Raw genomic sequence first — 24,460 nt, forward strand, 5'->3', positions numbered from 1 at the left:
CTTTATAGAATAAGCAGCTGAGAAAACTTAAAACAGGAATAAAAGGAAGAAAGCCATACCTGGGAAAATCAAAGTAAGCTGTTGAAAATCAAAGATAAAATATTGAAAGAAACCACAGGAAAAAAATGACTTAACACACAGAAGAAACAAAACAACCGTTACTGAGTTCTCATCGGAAATATTAGAAGAGGGTTGATGAATTGAGAGAGCAGCATTTGAACATATACGTCACTATATGTAAAGCTGACAGCCTGTGAAAAGTGCTGCACAGCACCGAGAGCTTAACCTGTGCTCTGTGACAACCCAGGAGGGTGGGCTGGGAGGGCGGCAGGACATGTGTATGCTCATGGCTGATCCACACTGTTATATGGCAGAAACCAACACAACACTGTAAAGCAATTATCCTCCAATTAAAAATTTAAAAAAAACTATAGGAGACAGTTAATATTAAAACAACATTTTCAACTGAATAAACAAATTGCTAGATACTCACACAATGGACTATATTCAGTATTAAAAAGAAATGAACACCTATATCTATTTTTTAAATTGATTTAATAATTAATAACCTTCTAAAATGGAAAATACCAGGCCTAGATGGGTTCACTGGTGAATTCTACTACATATTTAAAGAAAAAATTAAACCAATTCTCTGCAATCTTACCCTAATACCAATACCAGACAAAAATAATAGAAGAGAAAAGACTACAGATCAACATTTCTCCTGAACAGAAACACAAAAGTCCTCAACAAAATACTAGTAAATCAAATACAAAAAAAAAGTATAAGAAGGATTTTGACCAGGTGGGATTTATCTCAGGTATGCAAGCCTAGTTTGACATTTAAAAAATCAACTAAAAGTATCCATCATATCAAAAGACTAAAAAAAGAAGAATCAAATGATGATGTCAATATATGCAGAAAAAGCATTTGACAAAATCCAGCACCCATTAATGATAAAAACTCAGTAAACTAGGAATAGGGAGAACTCTCAACTTGGCAAAGATTATCTACAAACAATCTACAGTTAACATCATACTCAAGAGTGAGAAACTGGAAGTTTTTCCAAGATCAGGTACAAGTTAAAGATGTCCCCTCACACCATCTCCTTTCAATATCATACTAGAAGTTCTCGCTAATTTAATAAAGCAAGGAAAGGAAACCAAAGGTATACAAATTGGAAAGTAAGACATAAAACTGTCTGTGTTTGCACATGATGTGATCGTCTATGCAGAAAATTAGAAAGAATAGACAAAAAAACCTTTGAACTAATAGGTGGTTAAAGCAAAGTTGCAGGACATGAAGTTAATATACAAAAGTCAGTTGCTTTTCTATCTAAAACGATGAGAGTAGCCCTCATTTGGCGCAACTATAGAAAGATCATGCATAGTAACAAAGACCCAGCACAGCCAAAAAAAAGTCAGTTCTTCCCAAGTTGATCTATAGTCAGTGTAATCCCAATCAATTCCCAGCAAGTTATTGTATGGATATCAACAAGTTGATTCTAAAGTTTATAAGAAGAGGCAAAAGACCACAATATTGAAGGAGAAGGACAAAATTGGGAGACTGATGCTACTTGACTTCCGGACGTACTATAAAGCTATAGAATCAAGACAGTGTGGTATTCATAAGAGATAAATGGAACAGATCAGAGGGCCTAGAACTCCATAAATAGTCAAATGATCTTTAACAAAGGAGTGATGACAATAAAATGGAGCAAAGAGTCTCTTCAACAAATAGTTAGATGTGGATATGTTAAGTGGCTTCAGTTCTGTCCAACTCTTTGTGACGCTATGGACTGTAGCCCGCCAGGCTCCCCTGTCCATGGGATTCTCCAGGCCAGAACACTGGAGTGGGTTGCCATACCCTCCTGCAGGGGATCTTCCTGACCCAGAGATCGAACCTGCATCTCTTATGTCTCCTGTACTGTTAGGCAGGTTCTTTACCACTGGAGCCATCTGGGAAGCCTGTTAGAAGAGGACATCAACATGCAAAAAAATGGATCTAAACACAGACCTTACACCTTTCACAAAGATTAACAGAAGTTGGATCATGAACCTAAACATAAAACACAAATTTGTAAAACTCCTAGAAGATAACATCAGAGAAAACTAAATGAATTTGATGTAACACCAAAGACGTCCATGACCCATGAAATACCTGATAAATAAGACTTCATTAAAATTAAAAACTTCTGTTCTACAAAAGACAGTATCAAGAATAATAGAAGACAAGGCACAGACTGAGAGAAAATATCCATAAAAGACACATCTGACAAACAAATGTTATCCATAAAATACAAAGAGCTCTTAAAATTCAACAGTAAAACAAACAATAAGTGAGTTCCCTGATGGTCTAGAGTTGGGACTCTGGGCTTTCACTGTTGTGGCCAAGGTTTAATCCCTGGTTGGGGAACTTAGATCCTACAGGCCATGTGGCACAGCCAAAAATATAAGAATACAATTAAATTAAAAATATAATCTCTCAGTTAAAAAAAAATAAGATTTAAAAAAATGGGCCAAAGACTTTGACAGACAGCTCACCAAAAAAGATATACTGATGGCAAATGAAAATGTGAAAAGACGCTCCACATCACTTGTCATCCGGAAAATGCAAATTAAAACACCAATGAGGTACCACTATATACCAAGTAGAATGGCCAAAATCTAGAACACTGACAACAACAACTGCTGGCAAGGATGTGGAGCAACAGGAACTCTCATTCGTTTCTGCTGGGAAAGCAAAGTGGTACAGCCGCTTTGGAAGACAATTTGGCAGTTTCTTATAAAGTAATCTTATTCTTACCATACAATCCAGCCATCACACTTCTTGGTATCTACCTAAAGGAGCTGAAAACTTATGTCCATACAAAAACTTGCACATGGATATCTATAGCACCTTTATTCATAACTGCCAAAACTTGGAAGCACCCAAGTTATCCTGAAGTAGGTGAATAAAGAAAAAACTATCGTACATTCAAACAATGGAATATTCTTTGATGCTCAAGAGAAATGAGCTATCAAACCATGAAAAGGCATACTTTCAAATGCATATTACGAAGTGAAAGAAGCCAATCTGAAAGGCTACATATTGTATGATTCAACTATATAGCATTCTGGAAAAGGCAAAACTATAGAGACAATAAAAAAAATCAATGGGGGAGGATGGGATGAACCGGTAGAGCACAGAGGATGGGCAGTGAAAAATACTCTGTATAATGATGGATATATGTCATTATACATTTATTCAAATCATAGGGTGTATAATACCAAAAGTGAACCCTAAGGTAAACTATGGACTTTGGGTGATTATGACGTGCCACTGCAGGTTCACCTTTGGTAAAAAATGTGCCACTCTAGTGAGTGACACTGATAAAGAGAAGGCTGTGCATGTGTGAGGGCAGGGGGCCTATGCCCTCTTTACCTCCTTCTCAATTTCGTTATAAACTTCAAACTATAATAAAAAAAAAATAAAGTCTTTTTTTTTAAAAAGTAATGAACTATTAATATAGTTCACATTCATCACAACATCATAGATGAATTTCAAAAATGTGGTAAGTGACGAGACTTCCCTGGTGATCCAGTGGCTAAGACTCTGTGCTCCCAACGCAGGGGGCCAGGGTTTGAACACTGGGCAGAGAACTAGATCCCACGTGCCACAAATAAGAGTTTGAATGCCACAACCAAAGATCCTGAGTACCACAACTGGGACCCAATGCAGTCAAATAAATAATTTATGTCTAGAAAAGATAAGTATAATACAATAACAGTGAAGGAAAGTGTTCACCTGGGAATGGAGGGGAGGAAGCAGAGTGATTAAGAATACAGGGAATATTTCAGGGTAATGGTATGTGCTATACCTTGACTGTGTTAGTGTTAACATGTGTGATTAATCTGTCAAAACTCAACAAAATATAACTTAAAATAAGGGTATTTTATTATAAGTAAATTATATGCAAAATTTTTTTTAATTTAAAGAATAATTCTAAGTTTCAGCAATTAAGACTATGAAAATTTCCCAAATACTTTATTCAATAAAATTATAAATCTTTCTAATATGGCATAATCACCAGGCATATAATTTGTTTTTATGAAGCATTTTGACAGTGAATTAAATAGATGTGTATTCAGGGTGAAAAAGGCCAAATTAAAATAGAATTCTACAGAATAGTCAATGAATTAATATTTAATTTACACAGTAAAGAGTGGACCTAAATCTAATCATATCACTAGCTGTATTAAATACAAATATACTAAAAGCCTCTAAAAGGAACCTTGTCAGAATAGATTGGAAAAAAAAAACCCAATTATATGTTGATAGGTTGAAGGTAAAATATGGAAAAATATATACTATGTAAAGAGTAAGCATATCTAACTGCAATATTTATATTAATATTACATAAAATAAACATTAAGATTATGACCAAGATAAAGATATTTTATAAAGATAAAATGTCAACATCAATAATGAAGACAATTTATCAAGAACACATAATAATAATAATTGTATATCTATCTAACAACACAGCTTCAAAATATAAGAACAAAAATTGACAGAGTTAAAAGGAAAAAGAGAAAAATTTATAATCACATAGATTTTTTTTTAAATCACATAGATTTTAACACTGCCCCCTCAGCAAATGATATAACTAAATATTTTAAAATAAAAATATAGAGAAACTTTATTATACATAAATTATACCTAAAATTTCATTTTTTAAATTTAAAGGATAATTCCAAGTTTCAACAATTAAGACCATAAAAGTTTCAATTAACACAGACATAAAAAGCCTTTTCAAATATCAGTGAGTCAAATTCAGCAATACCTAAAAACAATAATATATCTTGCTCAATTTGGTTGCATCCCAAGAATGGAGAAATGGTTTAACATTTGAAAATAAATCAATGTAATTCACTACATGAACAGAATACGGGAGAAAAAACATTTGATAATTTTAATAGATACAGAAAAACCATTTGACAAAATTATGCATCTAATCATATTAAGAACTCTTAGAAAATCAGGTGTTTTTATAGAAACTGATAAGCTGCTTCATATATATATACATATATATGCACCACATATACACACACACACATATATGTAAATGCAAACAACCTAAAATATCCAAAGTAATCTTGAACAAAAAGCAGATGATTTTGCATACTCTGACTTCATGACTTACTATAAGTCTATAATAATCACAGTGCTATGGTTTGACATTAAGATAGGCAAATATATCAATGCAATGGATTAGTACTGTACGCAGAATAAACCCACTATTTATATAAATGATTCATGGTGCCATTTGGCTTTTGGCAAAGGTGTCAAGCAACGCACTGAAGAAAGGAACGTTTCTCAACAAATGGTACCAAAACAACTGGATATTAACATGCGGAAAAATTAACTTCAACCCCTACTCATCACCATACACAAAAATTAATTTGAGATGGATCACAGACATAAATATTAAAGCTAAAATGATAAAAATCCCATGAAAAAACAGAGGAGAACATCTTTGCTACATCAGAGTAGGCAAAGGTTTCTTAGGACAGAAAATACAATAACTATAAATGAAAACTTAGTAAATTAGATATCACTGAAATTAAATTTTCTGGTCGCCAAAAGATGCAATTTTAAAAAGAATAGATAAGTCAGAGTAGAAGAAAATTTTCACAGAACATGTAACTGACAAAAGACTTATATTCAGAATATGTAACAAACTTCTACTACACAGTTACAAAAAGCCAAAACCTCAACCTCTGACCTGCAAAAAGATAGTGATGGGGAACTATTTGACAGAACACGTCACAAAAACAGATAAATGAACGGCCAACAAGCACATGGAAAAAGTGGTCAACATCATTAGTCACTGCTGTTGTTGCTGTTTAGTGGCTTCAGTTGTGTCCGATTCTGTGCAACCCCATGGACTGTAGCCCGCCAAGCTCCTCGGTCCATGGGATCCTCCAGGCAAGAGTACTTAGGAGATCTTCCCGATCCAGGGATGAACCCAGGTCTCCTGTACTGCAGGCAGATTCTTTACCACTGACCCACCAGGGAACCCTAATGACTAATGGGAAATGTAAATTAAGCCACAATGAACTATTTATTGCACAATCATCTGAATGGCAGGGATATGAAGCAACCAGAATTCTCAAACATTGTAATAGAGTATAAAATGTCATATAAACTTTTAAATATATCTGGCCTTTTCTTAGAAAACTAAACATACACCTACTACCCTACAACCCAATAATTCTATTCCAAGGAATATACGGAAGAAAAATAAAAATCATATGATCAAAGGCTTGTACATGAATATTCATAGCAGCTTTATTCATAATTGTAAAAAATCTGGAAACTGCTACTTGCCATCAATAGGAGAAAGGATAAACCAGTATATTAACAAGAGGAATACTACACAAGAATAAAAGAAGACAACATGAAAAATTCCAAAAACACTATGCTAAATGAAAGAAGTCTTTTAAGAGTACAATGTTGTATGATTTCATTTATATGACATTCCAGAACATGCAAAATTAGTCTTTGAAGAAAAAATTCATAACAGTGGTTTACCTTTGGGAGCATAAAGACAGTGAACGATAGAGAAGGGCATGAGGAATTACCTGGTTTAATGTCAGTATTCTCTATATCTTGATGGGATTTGAATTACACACGGACACACTGATGTCAAAACTGACTGAATGGGGGCTTCCCTGGTGGCTCAGTCAGTGGTAAAGAATCTGCCTGCTAATGCAGGAGGTACAGGTTCAAATCCCTGATCCGGGAAGATCCCATATGCCTCGAAGCAACTAAGCCCATGAGCGACAACTATTCAGCCTGTGCTCTAGAGCCCAGGAGCCACAACCAGTGAGCCCACATGCCTAACACTGAATCCCACGCGCCCCAGGGCCTGTGGTCTGCACAAGAGAAGCCACCGCAATGGGAAGCCTGCGGACCAAAACTAGAGAGGAGCCCCCACTCGCCACAACTAGAGAAAAGCCTGTGTGGAAGTGAAGATCCAGCAGAGCCAAAAATAAAATAACAATAAATAAAAAAAATTTTTAAACTCACTGAATGGTGTACTTAATATTTATATATTTAACTGCATATATGATTTATTACCACAAAAAAAGGAAGCACAAATTATATAAATGATACATATTTATGAATTTAGAGATGAAATTATTGATGACTACATCTTACTCTAATATGGATTAAACAAATAACATGGACTAATGGACAAAGGGAAAGACTGTTAAAACAAATTTAACAGAATGTTAACTGCTGCTGTTAATCTAGGTCATGAGAGTTAATGTACAATACTTGCAGTTTCTATGAATGAAAATTTTCATAATAAAATATTAGGGGGGAAATAAATCCAATAACCTAATTCCCCTGCCTAAAAATCCCTATGTACATTTAATATTTATCAATAGCCTTTACTCAGACCTGGTTCTCATTTATACCCTACAGTTTCTGACACTGTTAACCACCTTCTCCCTTTGAAACCTTATACTACTTACTATTCTAAACGGTTTCCTTGTCTTTCTCTGATAATTCTTTTTGCCTTCTTTTCCTCTTTCTACTCCCAAACTGCAAAGTTCAGAACTAAGCCCTACTCTATATTTTTTCCCACAGAAAATTCACTTCCATTATTTTAACTATTGCTTATATGAAACTCCAAATGAAGATACGGCATCTTTTCTGTATTGAAGTCTCCCATTTCTAATTGTCTACTAAGTATTTAAACTTGTGCATCCCAAATCATCAAAAATGTTATTTTATCCTCAAAATTTAGAACTGGCATTCTACTTCCCAATTATTGTCCATGGTGGCACAGTTACCCAGGGTAAAACAATGAAGTTAATTTTGACTTCTCCCTCCATCCTAATCCTTAAAATAATTGGATACCAAGTCCTCCTAAATCCATTTTTCCCTTTTCATTCAGCCACCATTAATCTTACAATAATTCTTGGAAACTCACTTTATTCTAAGAGTTTACTGGTTCATGTCCTAGCCTCTGTTTCTTCACGTATTTCTAAAACATCTTCAGTTATGTTACTCCTGTTTATATATAACTTCTATGATTTCCCAGATGGCTCAGTGATAAAGAATCTACCTGCCAATGCAGGAGCCGCAGGAGACGCGGGTTCAATCCCTGGGTCGAGAAGAGCCTTTGCAGGAGGAAATGGCACCCCACTCCAGTATTCTTGCCTGGAGAATCCCATGGACAGAGAAGCCTGACAGGCCACAGTCCATTGGGTTGCAAAGAGTCAGACACGACTGAGAGCAACTGAGCATGCACGTGATTTTCCATACCTAGATAATACTGCCGAGCAGAAAAAGTTACACAAGATGTGTTACTTGCTGCAGTAGCAAATCTCCAGGAACAGAGTCTTCCCAATGAACCAGGCCTCCTCCTCACAGTCCCCTCCCACACTGAATCTGGGCTGGCTCTATCACTCACGTTAACCAACAAAATGCCACAGGAGTAGTGCTGTGCCGGTTCCAAGTCTATGCCTTAAGAAATTCTGGACTTCTGCACGCTTGGAAGCCCTGAGCCGCCAAGTAAGAAACCTGACCCCTTTGCAGGAAGACCACCTGGAGAGGAGAGAGTCCTGAGACAACCTGGAGAGAGAGAGAGTGGAAAAATCCTAGACATCCCAGGGTCCCACCTGAGCCCAGTTTTTCGGGTGGCCCTGCCAAGGCAGCAGAAATATGAATGAGGCCATCTTGGACATTTCAGCCTCAGGTGCTGTGAAACTAAAGCTACAAGAATGTCTCCAAAGAAAGAAATGGCAACCTATTACAGTATTCTTGCCTGGGAAATCCCATGGACAGAGGAGCCTGGTGGGCTACAGTCCATGGAGTCATAAAAGAGTCAGATATGACTTAGCTACTAAGCAACAACAACTGTACCTTGCCAAAATATGCAAATATCTTTAAATGTTATAATAAATATGCTTGTTTTTCTACCTTAAAAAAAAAAAAAAAAAGAATGTCTCCAAAGGGGACTAGAAAAATCATCCATCTGAGAATCAACCCAAAGAATTGAGCGCTTTTTTTAAAAAAAAGAAAGCAACAGATAATTGAAATACTTGCTCTCAAAAAGCTAACTATATAATGCGGGGAAACATTCCAGGAAACAAGAAGGACCATCAGAGGTCAATGTTATGACAGGAACACACACACCATGCTAGACGAAAACAGAAGAGAATCATCTAAATTAAACGGGCACGGTGTGTGAAGGGGTGTATAGGGGTGCAGCTGGGGAAGTTCTCTAGAGCAGCGGATACAGGCTGAGCTTTAAGAGAGCACAGGATACTACATGTAGCAGTTGGGTATAAACCAGTGTGGTGGTCTGTGCTATGGGCTCAGTTGCTCAGCCATGTCCCACTCTTGGCAACCCCATGGACTGCAGCCCGCCAGGCTCCTCTGTCCAAGGGATTCTCCAGGCAAGAATACTGGAGTGGGTTCCCTTTTCCCTCTCCAATGATGGTTTGGGGGAGTGCTAAAAAGTATAGCAGGTTTCCCTAGTGGCTCAGTGGTAAAGAATCCACCTACCAATGCAAGAGACAAAGGACAGATCCCTGGGTCAGGAAGATCCCCTGGAAAAGGAGGAAAATGGCAACCCCCTCCAGTATTTCTACCTGGGAAATCCCTCAGACAGAGGAACTAGCAGGCTACAGTCCATGGGGTCACAAAAGACACAAGACTGGGCAACTAAGCCACCACCACCAAAAGATAAGATGGGGACATAAACAGGAACTAGATAATTAAGGGCTTCTTACACTACATACAGAGTTTAAACTTTACACTAGGAATTATGAAGGATTTTAAGCAGGGAAATGACATTTCCAGATCCATATCTTAGAAAGCTTTCTATGGTAGCTGTGTACTAGACAGACGAGAATGGAGGCAAAGAAAGGTCGGTAGCCTGCTTCAGACCTAGAAGAAGGGATAGAAACCTGAAGTAAGAGTGGCAGAGCAAATGGAGAGGGATCCCGAATGTTCAGAATTGACAGGACATGGTAAAGCACATGTGATGGAGAAGGGCTAAGAGAGAGGAATGACTCGTTTCTCCTGCTGAAGCCTTGGAAGAGGATGTCGTGCCACTTAATGGAAAATTGGGAGAAACAAGAGGCACCAGGATTCACACACAAGTAGGAAGTTTAGACTCAGATACAAGAACAGGAAGAAAGCATGGATGCGTCTGCTGACAGGAAACAGAAGGAAGCTTTACTCAGTGGCCCCTATTTTTTCAATGAAATAAAAGACAGGCTCACATGCAAAAACTAATGAGAGAAATGGTGGAGATGGAAAGTTTAGAAAGAGAAGTAACAGACAGGGACAGCCCTCAGAGGAAGAGGCAACCCTAAGGATCTATCTGGGTGTCTGAAGGTCAAACTCATTCTGGCCTCAGGATGCACAGTGGTAGGATTACCTCCAGCAGACTCAGCAGCCCAACTATGAGAATAGACTAACTTGGGCCAGGACTGGAGTATTATGAAAAATATTAAAAGAAAGAAACAAGTTTCAGCAGAATTGATGGCAATGGTAAAAAAGTAATTCCAGTAATGGTCTTTGAGTCTCAGTGGGCTAGGGAAAGAATCGCTTCCAGGGAGCTGGAGGACTAGTGGAAAATGTAATGAGGTCAACAAACAAGAAAAAGAATCGGATGTGGTCAAAGTGTACATTTACTGGGAATAAGACAGAAAGCTGGAAGGACTTAAGGCTGTGGTCAAAATATAGGATGTTGCAACAGTCTGGCTCACTGCTTTGCACCTAAGAAATACTCACAGAACTTACTGACGACCAGACAGGCTATTAGGACTTCAAAGCCTATCAGTTAAACAAACTAGCATTTGGTAAGAAATTTCCAAAAGGAATCCTCATGCACATTGTCAATTCAATATAGCTTCCAATTCAATATATTCAATATAGCTTCCAACATTAACTCCCCTGATCTGCTATTTACCTATCACGAGCTCGTCAGGCAAGCTCAAAGCATTAAAAAAAAAAAAAAAAAAGGATCTTGCTTGATAGTGCAATTTTTCTGCTACTTATCCCAAGCTACCTCTGAATCAACTGACATTGTCTTGTTGTTTTTTTGACGTTGTCTTTTAAAATGTAAGCTCACCATCTTTATTCAAGAAGAGCCCTATTTGCTGTTATACTTGATGAGTCACTATTCAAGGCAGGGAGCTTGAAAAGAAGTTTGGCGCTAGAAAAGAACTAGCTTGGCAGCCTCACCTTTCTAATATACCAGCAATAATCTTGAAGCTGGGGTCTAGACAGTGTCCCCTCAAAAGCAAGGCAATGTCACTGAAAAGCAGCCAGGTGTCAAGGAGAACAGAAATCAAATTTATGACCAAACTGAATATTTGGTCCTTTACTTTTTTATCAATTCATGGTGTCTTTGTTAAAATTTTTTAATTATATTTATAAAACAGTGACTACCTTCAAATAGTACAAAGCACTTAGCAGATTTTTATTAAGTAAATTCATCTTTATATAATATCAACGAGAAACTATCTTAATTTCCTATTCAGTAATTCAAATTCGTCAGTCTCCCTATCAGGAAAAAAATCTCAAACTCCTTAACAAAGTATATAAGCCTTTGTGATCTGACTTCTGACTTCTCCACTAGCCTCATTCCTGTCTACTTAATCTCAGTTGTTATTCTCTCTCCTCTGTAGGTCCCTGCCTGCAATGTCTTTTTCCTTGCTCACTGCCTGGCTAATTCCTTCCTATATCTACCCTGCAGCTTTTTCTTTGAAAATTTTAAACCAACATAAAAGTTAATAGAAGAGTACAATAAACATATCTCCTAAAAATAAATAAATATATGCCCTTCATCTGGATCCACCAGCTGTTATACTTTTTGCCACGTTTACTTTACCTCTCTCTCTGAACTATCTGAAAGTTATAGACATTATGACACTTAACCCCTAAAACTTCAGCAAGTATCTCTTAAGAATAAGATCCTTCTATGTAATCACATACCACAATCATCCAAAATATTTACCACTGATACAGTATTACCTAATATGCAGTTCAAACTCAAATTTCCCCAGATATTCTAAAATGTTCTTTCATAATTACCATCTCTCATACTTGAAAAATGTTTGGCAAACGAACCTGCTACTTTCCACTTAGCTCTCTGACACATTAGCAAGCTAAGAATTTCTTGATAAATAAAAACTCATGGGTAGAAAGGGAGGTGGGAGGGAGGATCGGGATGGGGAATACATGTAAATCCATGGCTAATTCAAGTCAACGTATGACAAAACCACTACAATATTGTAAAGTAATTAGCCTCCAACTAATAAAAATAAATGAAAAAAAAACACTTGTTTCAGTAGAATTTAAGTAAAATCACAGTATTCACAGCTATTTTGATTTCCAAAGAGGTCACAAGAAGAAACTTGGAAATTTGAAACTATGCCCGAATTTTATGTCCACCTTAGTCCTGGTGTAGTACCCTGAAAAGGACACTTTTCATTAAATGGCTTTCCAAACCGCTTACAAGGCTACTTTTGAAATTTGCTTTTGGTGTTGAACAAAAATATAATCAAAGTAGTCTCATCGTCTAAACTGTAAAATATCAGATAAAGCAAGTGAAACAGGTGCTAGATATATACCAAAATCTTGATCATATCTGGGACCAAGCAATTCACAACTATCATTCCAATGCATTAATGAATTCCTGAGATACTTTTTGCTAAATTTAACATAGGGTGCTGAAAAAGCTAAAATTACTAGAGGATATTAATTTGTGCACGTTTTTCAAATAAAAACTAAGACTGAAAGAAAAGGAACTAGAAACACAAGCAGAACTGGCCTCTTATATACAAACACACACATTCACACAGTTTTTATTCTTAACAGTATCATTTACCTTCTGCCCTTCTCACAAAGCTTCTCAATTTCAGCTTTTAGATCCTGCTCCTTCTGCAGAAACTCCTTCTTTTCTTTCTCTATTTTCTTCTTTGTTTCTTCTCGCTTTATTGTTACATCTTGGATAGCCTTTAATATCTCCTGAGTTCCACACAATTATAGTCACACACAAAGAAGGAAATGAATTAATTCTTTTGGTCTGAAGGTTACTTTCAACTACCACACAATTAACACTGACTTTAGTGAATTTAGAGTGAACTGAAGGAATCTAGTTCATGAGTAGTCCCAAAAACCAGTACTTAAATACAAGGGAGTAAGTAATAATGCTGGTATCAATTCAACAGAAGAAAGAATTTCTAAGAATCACAACTGTTCAAAAATGGAATTTGCTGCCTTGTGAAGCAATAATCTCTCTATTACTGGTGCTCAAATAAAGGCTGAATGAACACCTATCAAGACTGCTGAGAAAGGCATTCTTGTACAGGGTGGGAGTTTATTACTTCCAACAAATATGGTCTTGGTTTGTTTTGTTATGGTTCTACTTTATTATGTGTAGGGATTATCTGTTCTTTTTAAATTATCTGACTATATGTATAATAAGTCAAACAATTAAAAAGTGATAAATTTAAGTCATCTCTTATTCAGTCGCTCAGTTCTGTCCGACTCTTTGAGACCCCAGGGACTGCAGCACGCCAGGCTTCCCTGTCCTTCACCATCTCCCAGAGCTTGCTCAAACTCATGTCCATTCAATCGGTGATGCCATTCAACTATCTTGTCGCCTGTCATCCCTTTCTCCTCCTACCTTCAATCTTTCCCAGCATCAAGGTCTTTTCTAATGGTCAGCTGTTTGTACCAGCTGGCCAAAGTCATCTCTAATTCACATCAATTCCACCCATAAAGTAATCAATGTGTTAAAGTGTTTTGTACTATGCTGTCACAACTTTCTCCATCCTCACACCAACATGTGTACTTACATATGTATTTCTTTGCTTTTCTGTTTTTTTATAATGAGGTAATTTTATATACATTATTCTGCATCTTGCTTTGTTCACCTGACATGAGCATACTTGCAGCAAATATAGACCAAACTAAAAAACAGCTGCATAACATGACATGACACATGTATTTAGCCAATTTAGCCCCTCTCTGTTAAAAGTGTCCATCAGGTTTATTCCAGTTTTCTTGTACTACAATGAACATTCTATGTCTATACTTTCATACAAAAATGTTTTATTTCTGTTGAGTAGACTTCTAATAATGAGGAGTCTAGGTCAAGATGTATATACATTTTAAAATATAGCTGACAATTTCCAGTATCTTTTCTTAAAAAAAAATTGTTAACAATTCACACTCCTACCAATGTCTAAGAAGAGTTCATTTTTTCTTACCCTTGAGGGCTTATTTTGTTTTGCCCAATCCTCATGGGAAAGAGGGAGGAAGGGTATCTAGTAATTTTAATGAGCATTTTACCACCTCCTATTCTTTTATTGTTTTCATTGTCTGTCTCCTCCAACTAGAATAAACATCCAATGAAGACAAAGACTGTTTTGTTTACCACTAAATCTTCAGGGACTAGATGAGGAACTCAAAAACTACTTGTTGTGTGAATGAATCAACACTAGTAAGGCTGAGTTTATTTTCATATATTTATTTCCCATTTGCTTTTCCTCTTCTGTGAATTACTGTTTATAATTGTAGGCAAAATAATAGCCACTGCCTCACAAAAATGTCTATGTTCTACCCCTAACAGAAGGAAACTCTGTTACCTTCCTTAACAAAAAGATAGAGAAAGAATCCTGGATTACCTGGGTGGGTCCAATCTAATCACAAATAGTTCTTTAAAATAGAGAAACTTTCTCATCCTGAGCAGAGGAAGATGTGATTAGAGAAGAATGGTTACAGAAATGCAACATGGCTGACTTTGAAGAGGGAGAAGGGGTCACAGGTCAAGGAATGCAAGCAGCCTCTAGAAGCCAGGAAGGCAAGGAAATGTCTTCTCCCTTTAAAGTCCCCAGAAAGGAAGGCCACTATTCCAATACCTTGATTTTAGTCCAGTGACACCCATGTCAGGTTTCTGACCTACAGAACTGATACAATAAATGTGTTGTTTTAAGCTCTAAATTCAGGACAATCTGCTACAGTAGCAATAGGAAACTATTACAATAGAAAAGTAATACAATAACCTTTCCTGGTGTTTCTTTAGACTATTTGGCTTTTACTATGAATTCGTAGGAATCTCAGAGTGTCTTGGAAACCCTTCATCAGATCTGCTAGAAATATTTTATCTCAGTCTAATATTGATCTTTTGACTGTTTTTTGTATCATTTACCATATCAAAAATTTTAATTATATATAATTAAATTAATTTTAAAAAATCTGCTGGGTTTTCTGCCTGGATTAAGAGGACTTCTTGCAACTTAAGGTACATATATATTCTCCTAAATTTTTCTTTACCTTAAAATTTTTTTCCAGTTTTCTATGTATATTTCTAATCCACTTAGAATTGTATTTTTAAATACAGTATGAGATAAAAATCTAATCAAATGACTTTCCAGGTAGACAACCAATTACATCAACAAAATACACTAAATATATTCTGAACTAAAATAGGAGTGAGAATTTGGACAAGATGCCCTCAAAGTTCTTGTTTATACTTAAAATTCTATGATAACAATTAAAAAGTTACTTGGAGACTGCCTTTGGGGGATGTGATTTGTGATGCTCATGTCCACAGCTCACCTGTGCAATGAAATTTATTTACTCCATCTTTTGTTCCTAGGGACTGTTAATTTTTAATTCAAATACATTGTTATGCTTTAGTCAAAGGACATGGGAGTATGTTTTAGGTCATTTTAACCTAGCCTCGCTAGGGCTTCCCTGGTGGCTCAGATGGTAAAGAATTTGCCTGCAGTGCAAGAGACCTGGGTTCGCTCCCTGGGTTGGGAAGATCCCCTGGAGAAGGGAAGGAATGGCAACCCACTCCAGTATTCTTCCCCATAGAATTCCATGGACAGAGGAGCCTGGTGGGGATAGTACATGGGGTAGCAGAGTCAGACAAGACTGAACGACTTAACACACACACACACACACACACACACACACCTTTTTTATTTCTATTAATTTGAGAACAAGGTTAAAGTCTAATTAGGGACTATAGCTTTACTTGTTGCCAATTTTAATATAAGCAGGATACCTGGTGATTCTTCATTTCTTCTTCTCTCCTTTGCTGAAGTTGCTTTAATTGCACTTGGAGCTGATTCTCCACTTGCCTCTGCTTGTCCAAGACCTCCTGGTAACGCTCCTTCAACAGAGTTCTCTCTGTCATCATTTTATCCTATGGTTAACAATAGAAAAGGAGTTGAATTCGTCAATTTAGCTGCAAGAAACATTCACTGTAGGCTTGCTCAAGGCATCATGCAGAGCTCTTAAGCTGCAGGGTCCAATACTGGAGCTACTAGCCATGCTGTCTGTTATGTAAATTTAAAGTAATTAGAATAAGAAAATGTAAACAGCCGGCTCTTCAGTCACCTTGCCACACTCCTAGAGCTCGGTAGCTTTCTGTGAGTAGTGGCTACTATGCTAGACAGCACACATAAAGAACACTTCCATCGTGAAAGGAAATTCTGCTGTACAACACTGCACTAAGATGTGGGTGGCAACCATGGCCTATGGCCCAAATTCAGCCATCGTCTGATTTTATAAGTAAATGTTTTCCAGGAACATCGCCATACCCAGCGCTTTACTGGCTGCTTTCACACTACAACAGCAGAGGGGAGCAGTTACAAAAGAGCCGAGCTCACCTAGATTCTTACATAAACTACTCCTCTGCTCTAGGAAATAAGAGAAATAAGGTATTTTATCATCTATTAAGAAGAAGAAGAATGAGCAAAAACAAAGAACTCAAAATGCATCCAGAAACTGGATTCCTTACTGGTCATTAGCACTAAAAACTGACAAAAACCCACCAGTGTTCTGGGGCACTTGTGGTTCAGATTGGACAAACTGGCAAGTTCTTACATAAAGTAGGAGCAGGAGTAAAGCTTTTGAGGGCCACAGTTCAGCTCTGCCTCCCTGACATTAGTAAATCAAGAAGTAATGGTTAGCTTTCAAAGGGACACGAAAACTTAAGACGGTCAATTTAAAATACATTTGGTACAAGGCAGCCCATGTAAAACTTAAACAGAGCATTAAACTGAATTCATTCACTAGACGGTAACTATTTTCAAAGAAAAGAAAGGTTTTAGAAGTGAATGGGGGAAAACTTATCACCCTATGACAAAAAAAAAAACAACAGAAGTTCTCAAGATGGGACTTTAGCTTTGGGACAAGCTAGTCCTTAGTCCAGGTATTGAAATGTGACTAAGGCTCCCTAAACAGATGACTCCTTAGCATCATAACTTTGAAGGTTTTCTGAACCTAACGTCTATGCATAGGTGTGTACAAAATTTTTTGAGAGGAGAATTCAAAGTTTTCAAAAGATTCTGAAAGATCTTAACCCAAGAAAAGTTCAAAAAAAAAAAGTTAAGAACCAACTGATGAAACTAGTAAATAAGAGCAGTCTTTTCTTCTCTCTTTACTCTCTTACGGAAACTTTTTTGTCCATAATGCATCTTTATATATAACACAGGATGCGGAAAAAAAGAACTCAAGTCTTCACAGAAGGAAGTTTCAAGGACACACCATTAGTACATGCAAATTGATGACTCAGAGGTGTATAGGAAATTACTTGATCCAGTTCTTCTCCAAGCCAAAGGGTTACACACTGCTACTTTGTTTCACTGGTGGCTAATTGGTTCTGAGAGCCCAGAGGCCCAATGTGAAATGCAGGCAGTGGGCAATTACTGTAAGTGCATGAAAAGGGTAGCAAATAAAACAACAGCAAAGTTCCCTGCACTGCCATCCAGCTTAACACCTGACTAGTTCCACTGCCTTTCTTAAAGCATGTGGCCCACATCACCACCTATAAAAACACAGCCAAAGAGACCACAACCCTGGGCCTCTTTCAGTCCAGTGGCTTGCCAGTCTCTACCCATTTCAGACTGATGCTAAAGCTTATCTGCAACTTCTTAAGTTGACCTCTTCAACTGCTATATAGTCATCCCAACTCCACCTTACAACTGTGGGGACCAAATAAATACTACATGTAAAGTGTCTAGAGTAAGTGCTCAAGAAAAGACAACTCCTCCTCCCCTTGGAGGTTCTTGTCTAGCCTCCACATGGCCATCAGGTCTCTCATCTCTGGTATCTTTTTACTTAACTGTTATAAATAACTCCTGAGTTGCTACTCTCTATTTAAAAGTTTTTATTGGCTTCATGTGGTTAACACACTCCGATAACTGACTTCTTTCCATCTGCCCCTCAATTTCTTTGACTTGTGTCAAATATCTACTTTATTTCCTCTTATATACTTTTTCCTCAATAGTACCTACTGTTCTAAAAAATTCAAAAACAAATAAACAACAACAAAATATTAACTGGTTTTCCTCCTTATTTCCACTCAACTAACATATCTTATCCTAAAGACCTCTTCCTGAACCAAGGGTGCCTTTCTGCACATTATCCTTCCTCTTAAAAATAAATGCTCAGATACTCACACACATACAAGGTAGAAGTTTTTGCCACAAAATGCCAGGGACAGATCAAGGGGACCACTTTAACAAAAATAAATGTGAAGATCTCTAAGTTTTAAAAACCAATTACCTAGGAATAAAATAGGAAGACACAAATAAACAATACATGAGAAAAAGACATGATGGAGTTTGAGTGAAAGCTCAACAGTGTGACGAGACGGCCAAAACAAGCTGCTGTCAGCTTAAGAAATGGTGTCTAGAATGAGAGAGAGAACAAGGGTCCCACTGTATTGTGAAGTAATTATACTATATGTGCATTACTATGTTTAGCTCTTAAGATCACATTTTAAAAGAAACATTGAGAAGATGGAACCTCTTGAGGTGGAAAAGAAGTCAGGATGATGAAAAATTGAAAAATATACGAAGAAGGTTAAAAAACATCAGAGGACATTTCACCTGGAAAGGTTCAGACCTGAGAGGTAAGAGCAAAAGGCATTAAAAAAAAAACCACTTTGACTATATTGGGGGCTAACAAGTAAAACGTTTTAGATTTACTCTATGTAGCTCAGGAGAGAACTATAACAAGAAGCTTTAGTGGTTCTGTTTTCACCCCATAATAAGATCTAACAGTAAGATCTATTTTCTAAATGTGGTATGTTGCTTTGTGAGTAGTAAGCATCCCATCTCTGGAAGTAATCAAGCAGAAGTTAGCTGACCATCTCTCAGGGATTTTATAAAGGAGATTCCTGCACCTTTTCCAATTGGGATGATGTGACTCTAGATCTTCTGCATTAACGGTTTCATAGACCAATAACGACAGTTTAACTACTCACCAGATTCTTTTCAATATCTTGATCTGTGTTTACCTCTGAATCAGTCGTCTTAAAGTCAGTCTATAAAGAAAGAAACAATTATATTCAGAACTGTTCAGAGACATTTTAAAAGGCAGAATTATATAGTCCTTTCACTGAGAAATCTGTCACAAGTAACTGAGAAATTAACTTTTTGTTTTTTCTCCTTATCAGTTTCACAGCAAAAGAACTGTAGTTCTGGCAAATGCCCTCTGACATCCATGCTGCATTAAGCATTTACCCCACAAAACAACCTGAATGAGACCCAACAACTGATGGAGAGACAACCCCAAGGCTGAAACAGGAATTTTGGCCCCCTACAACTTATTCTGCCCATTCTTCTTTCTACGACAAAGCATATTAGTCACTAGAAGGCAGGAGACACTGTACTTCTTAAGATGTAGGTCAGAGAATTAACAAGGATTCCTCCTGCAAGTGAGAAGATGGGAAATATGAATGCTAATGACCTACGCTCATCAATTACTCGGTGCAAGCGATTGTATGTAGGTCATGAAGTTCCTAGTTGCCATGATTAGACACTGGCTGTTACTTATGGAACACCAGTAGCACCAGAACGCAGTTATCACAGAGCACCGTATGAGAGTGGTATGAGAGTTGTCAGTAAAAAAAGAGAGACAGCGTTGTTCTCCACCAACTATGAAGAAGTATCTCCTGCCCTCCAAAAAAAAAAAAAATTAAATTAAAAGCCCGAATTCCATGTTAGTAGTAGAAACTTGATACTTGACCTGGACAGCAATGTTCTGAGAAAGCTTCAGGGAAGAGCTATCCTGATCATCATCCTGATCCACTCTGACTCCTTCAACCCCATTTGCTGGAGGCACCACAGGTGGGAACTCCAAGCCTGGGTCCCTGCTCCCTTCCTTTAGGATGGAGGCTTGTGGGGCCTTCTCTTCAGGACAATTCCCGGAGGCAAGCTGCTTTGTATGGCACCCTGCCTTAAGAGACCGAGTGGCGGGGTGGAGGCTCTCCTGAAGGCACGTGTCCCCCTCCTCTCCTGCCGTGCTGGCCACGTCCTTCAGATCAGACCGGGACCCACCGCCAGACAGACCAAGGGCCGTGGCTATCAAGTTTTCTCCTAAAACCGCCCGGTGCGCTGCTGAAGTGTCACCTGCTGATGAGCCAGGATTCTGCTCTGGGTGTTCCAAATGGGCATTTCTGTTATTCTCCTTGGTTATCGTTTGATTACTTACACTCGACAGAGGCGAGTTCTTATGCTTCTGTGCAGGGTCTTTGGGGCTATGAAAACAGAAGAGAAAAAGTTTCTCTCCATCCAATCTTAAGGAGGGCGAAACATATAATACTTCCAATACAACCACTAGAAGAACAAGACTGACCTATATAAGCCCCTCCAAATTATCAGGACGAAAAGGAACTTAGGTTCCATTCAGTAATTTTGATCACACACACAAAGAATATAGCACGGTGGTGAAGAATCTGGGTTCTGGAGACAGTCCACAATAAATAATCACACATGAATGACTCTGGGGACCCAGAATCATTGGGGGGTGTCAAATTTAGTAATTTGGGGGAATGCAGATGAAATAGCCTATTGTTAAGACTATTTCACTTAGGTACATGTACTATTTTTGTTACACATAATATTTTTAATAAATATTAATTTGGAAACTGTTTTTATTCCACTCTTGTTTCACAAAATAATTCACACTCAAATTCCCTAGACAGATCTTTGACCAGAACCACTTTTTAGGTTCTTCAACAGCTTTCTAGAGCATAACATCACTACCTCATGTTGCCTGAAGTATAGACAATTTTGAATCCAAAATTGAAGCTGTCAGTAGAAATTTTATCCCAGATGACACATGTATAACACTGGAAAAACTGTTTTATCATTTGCCACAACCATTAACATACTGCTTTTAAGAGAAATCTTCAAAACCTATTTATAAGAACATCCAACATTCACAACTCTTTCACCTAATAATAATGACTATATCTGTGTCAAATTCCTTTGCCATTAAAAAAATTAAAACTGATTCTCTCCACCAATACCCTTAAGGACTCCAAACCAGCACTGACTGAGGCTTTAGGTCATTATGCCTTTCTTTCCTCAAGTACCTACTTTTCTAGAAAATTCAAAAACAAACAAACAACAAGAACAAAATAGTACCTACTGTTCAAAATAAAACAACAGGGAGCATCTTGTGACATGAAAATCTTTATAAATGCTCTTTGCTGACTCCTTGCTGGGATCAAGTGGGGTACGGGGACACAAATTATAAATTTGGACAGACACAGTATCTAGATGTGAATCCTGGAAATGGAAACCCACTCCAGTATTCTTGCCTGGAGAATCCCATGGATGGAGGAAACTGGTAGGCTACAGTCCACGGGATCGAAAAAGTCAGACACGACTGAGTGACTTCACTCACTTCACTAACTCTGGGCAAGTTATTTAACTCCATTTGTAAAACAGAAATAATATTACCTACCTAATAGGTTTATTGTGAGGATTACATGAGATAAAGCATCTGAAGTATTTAGTTCTGGCATACAGTAAACACTCAATAAACCTTGGCTACTATTATTATTACTAGTAGTATGTGCCTGTTTTTGGGGGGTTTTTTTAAACTGCACCATGCAGCATGTGGGACCAGGTATTGAAACCATGCCCCCTGCATTGGAAGGGCAGAGTCTTATCAACCACTGGACCACCAGGGAAGTGCACTATTTATAAATGAAGATGCAAGTTTATGGTGAGGTTTTACTTAACTCCTGTCCCCATTACAATAACAAGCCTCTCTTCTTCATTTAAATAGATATTTATTAAGTACACTGGAGTCAGACAAGCCTGAGTTTAAATCCTGACTCCAACACAGCATGGTAACCTTGGGCAAGTTACTAACCTCTCTGTCTTAGTTTTCTCATCTGTTAATGGGAATAACAGTATTAGCACCTACCTCCTGGGATTGTTAGGAGAATTAAATGTATTAACACATACAGAGCTGCTAGGACACTGTTATCTATTGCATTAGGTCCTATGTACTCTACAAGTGTTGAGGTAGCCAACCTAGTACAACATTATACATAACAATGGTTTAATCACTACAAAATGCAAGGCTGGGTATTCATAATTCCAGTCCTCAAGAGTTTAGATGGAAAGCAAACTATACAAGTAGTAAGTCATACTAACAAAGCTATCTATTTATCTGTAGATACAGATGTAGATCCAGGTACATATACAAAGCATACATATATACTAATAAATATAAGTACAATATTAGGTACAATTAGGTACAACATAGAAACATATATAAACATATAGTTAAACAGTCTATGTAGGAGAAGTTGGGAAATATTTGCATTTTCAAAGAGTTTGACCAGCTGTATTCTAATCTATTTACTCAACAAACAATTAGCATGCCTGCTGTGTGTTGGATACTGTGCGGGGTAGCAAATATACAAATATAAATCAGGCAGTCCCTACCTTTAGAAAGGTTTCATCTAGGGCAATGCCACTAGAGCCAAAAAGGGGAAAGACCTTCTGTAAGAAGCCCATCTCCAAAGCCCTTCACCCAAACGAAATCTACCCAGTCAGGAGTCCACACGTTACCTTAGACCATCTGGGGGGCCTTCATCTGGTTTGGAAGCACAAACACTAGAAGAGGATTCCGCAGAATTCGGAGCAGTGGCCACCACGCCAGCTACCTCAGATGCTGCCATCGTGCTCTGCACATTCAGAAACAAATTACAGCTACAAGTTCCAGGATCTCAAAACAAACCTATCTTTCCCCATCAGAATGTCCATACAGCAGAATCACATCAGGAAAGAAACACAAAGAAAAAGCTGGGCTCCAGGAGAAAATATTTAACAGTATTCTTCAGTAGGATATAAAAAGAGCCATGACACACAATAGGTCCCAAGGGACATCAACCCTCAAACATCATTATATATATCACTACATATATTACACACATATATATGTGTGTGAACAACACTATATATGCCTGTGCAAAGCTTTTTCAGTTTAAGAGAAATGCAGTCTCACAGACTGTGAGAATCCTCCAAATGATCCACATACCTACCTTGCCTAATATCATTTACAAAAGATGTGACTTGGGGCCTAATATCAACGGTATCTTATGTTTTAAAATCATTTTATGCCTGTCACATTAAAAACATTCTCCATTAATATAAGTAAAGTTTTCTGGAAGTATTCTTGTTGGAGAGAAAAAATAGTATTTAATTGGGCAATCCAAGTATCTTTTACTCTGTGTTCCCCAAAGATGGGAAAAGTTTGACAACCACTGACTGCGAAAAGTACACTCTTCAGAGTTACTGGAGGTGCAAAAGAGTAGGAGAATCTCAGTTACTCCAGCATGAAAATGAGAAGCTGAAAAACAGTAATCTAAGTAAGGGAAGTGGGACACAGGCCTTTTTTAGATCAAAAGGTCATCCTTTATGTTGCAGGACAAATTCATGGCCTTCTATGGTGAAAAGATAAAAAAGAATATGGGAGGAGGGAAGTGTAACATAAGGCTAGCTTAAATTCTCGTTTTTATTTTAATAGCATCCCAGGTACATCCCTGACCCGCGAAGAACGCATAGGGCAGGCACGGAGGCTGGCCTGTGTCAACACTTAAGTCCCAGGCTATCTTCCCCCTGTGCCTCAGTTTTCCCCATCATGCAAGGCTCCCAGGAGAAAAACGGGCCCCAGATCGCCATTACTGTTCGCACAGGTGCAAAACGTCCTGCCCCATCGGAGCCCGGGCTGGGGCTTCCCGGCGCCCGGTCAACAAAACCACAGGTCACGGGTCCTACATGCAACTCGGTGGCTGAGAGCCGCAGAGGGGAAGGGGACGGGGACATCTGGCAGGAGGCTGCGGCCGGAGCGGGGGGGCGTTAGGTCGAAGAGGCCAAGGGGAGCCTCGCACCGCAACCCGGCGGCAACCAGACGGCGACGCCGAGAGCGACGGGTCATTGGGGGAGATCCGGGGACGGTCGCGAAAGGGACAATGGGGAGAAGCGACGCCGAGTGGTCCCGGCCGCCCTCCACAGGGGGGCTGGCCCCGCCGGCCGCAGCCCCCTTCGCACCTTGTCCTCGGCCCCCCGGTCAGGCTGCCAACCCCCGTCCCACTTCTAGGCCGGGACCCCCG

General features: G+C 38.2%; 1 protein-coding gene across 6 annotated transcripts in view; it reads right to left on the reverse strand.

Moving 5' to 3' along the window:
* Positions 1-24,460, reverse strand: part of RNF214 (ring finger protein 214) — a 44,926-nt gene that overhangs the window by 19,750 nt on the left and 716 nt on the right. For 3 of the 6 annotated variants that reach the window (XM_065946219.1, XM_065946215.1, XM_065946217.1), the window contains exons 2-6: positions 22,917-23,032; positions 20,071-20,581; positions 19,307-19,366; positions 16,097-16,237; positions 12,905-13,044 (exon numbers count right to left, since the gene is read on the reverse strand). In XM_065946219.1, the coding sequence (XP_065802291.1) occupies positions 12,905-13,044; positions 16,097-16,237; positions 19,307-19,366; positions 20,071-20,581; positions 22,917-23,032 (968 nt within the window). Of the gene's footprint in view, positions 1-12,904; positions 13,045-16,096; positions 16,238-19,306; positions 19,367-20,070; positions 20,582-22,916; positions 24,401-24,460 lie in introns of those variants that run through there. The other 3 variants (XM_065946220.1, XM_065946221.1, XM_065946218.1) reach the window with 3 other exon arrangements.

The sequence above is a fragment of the Muntiacus reevesi genome, chromosome 9, assembly GCF_963930625.1.
Source record: "Muntiacus reevesi chromosome 9, mMunRee1.1, whole genome shotgun sequence".
Taxonomy (NCBI): Eukaryota; Metazoa; Chordata; class Mammalia; order Artiodactyla; family Cervidae; genus Muntiacus; species Muntiacus reevesi.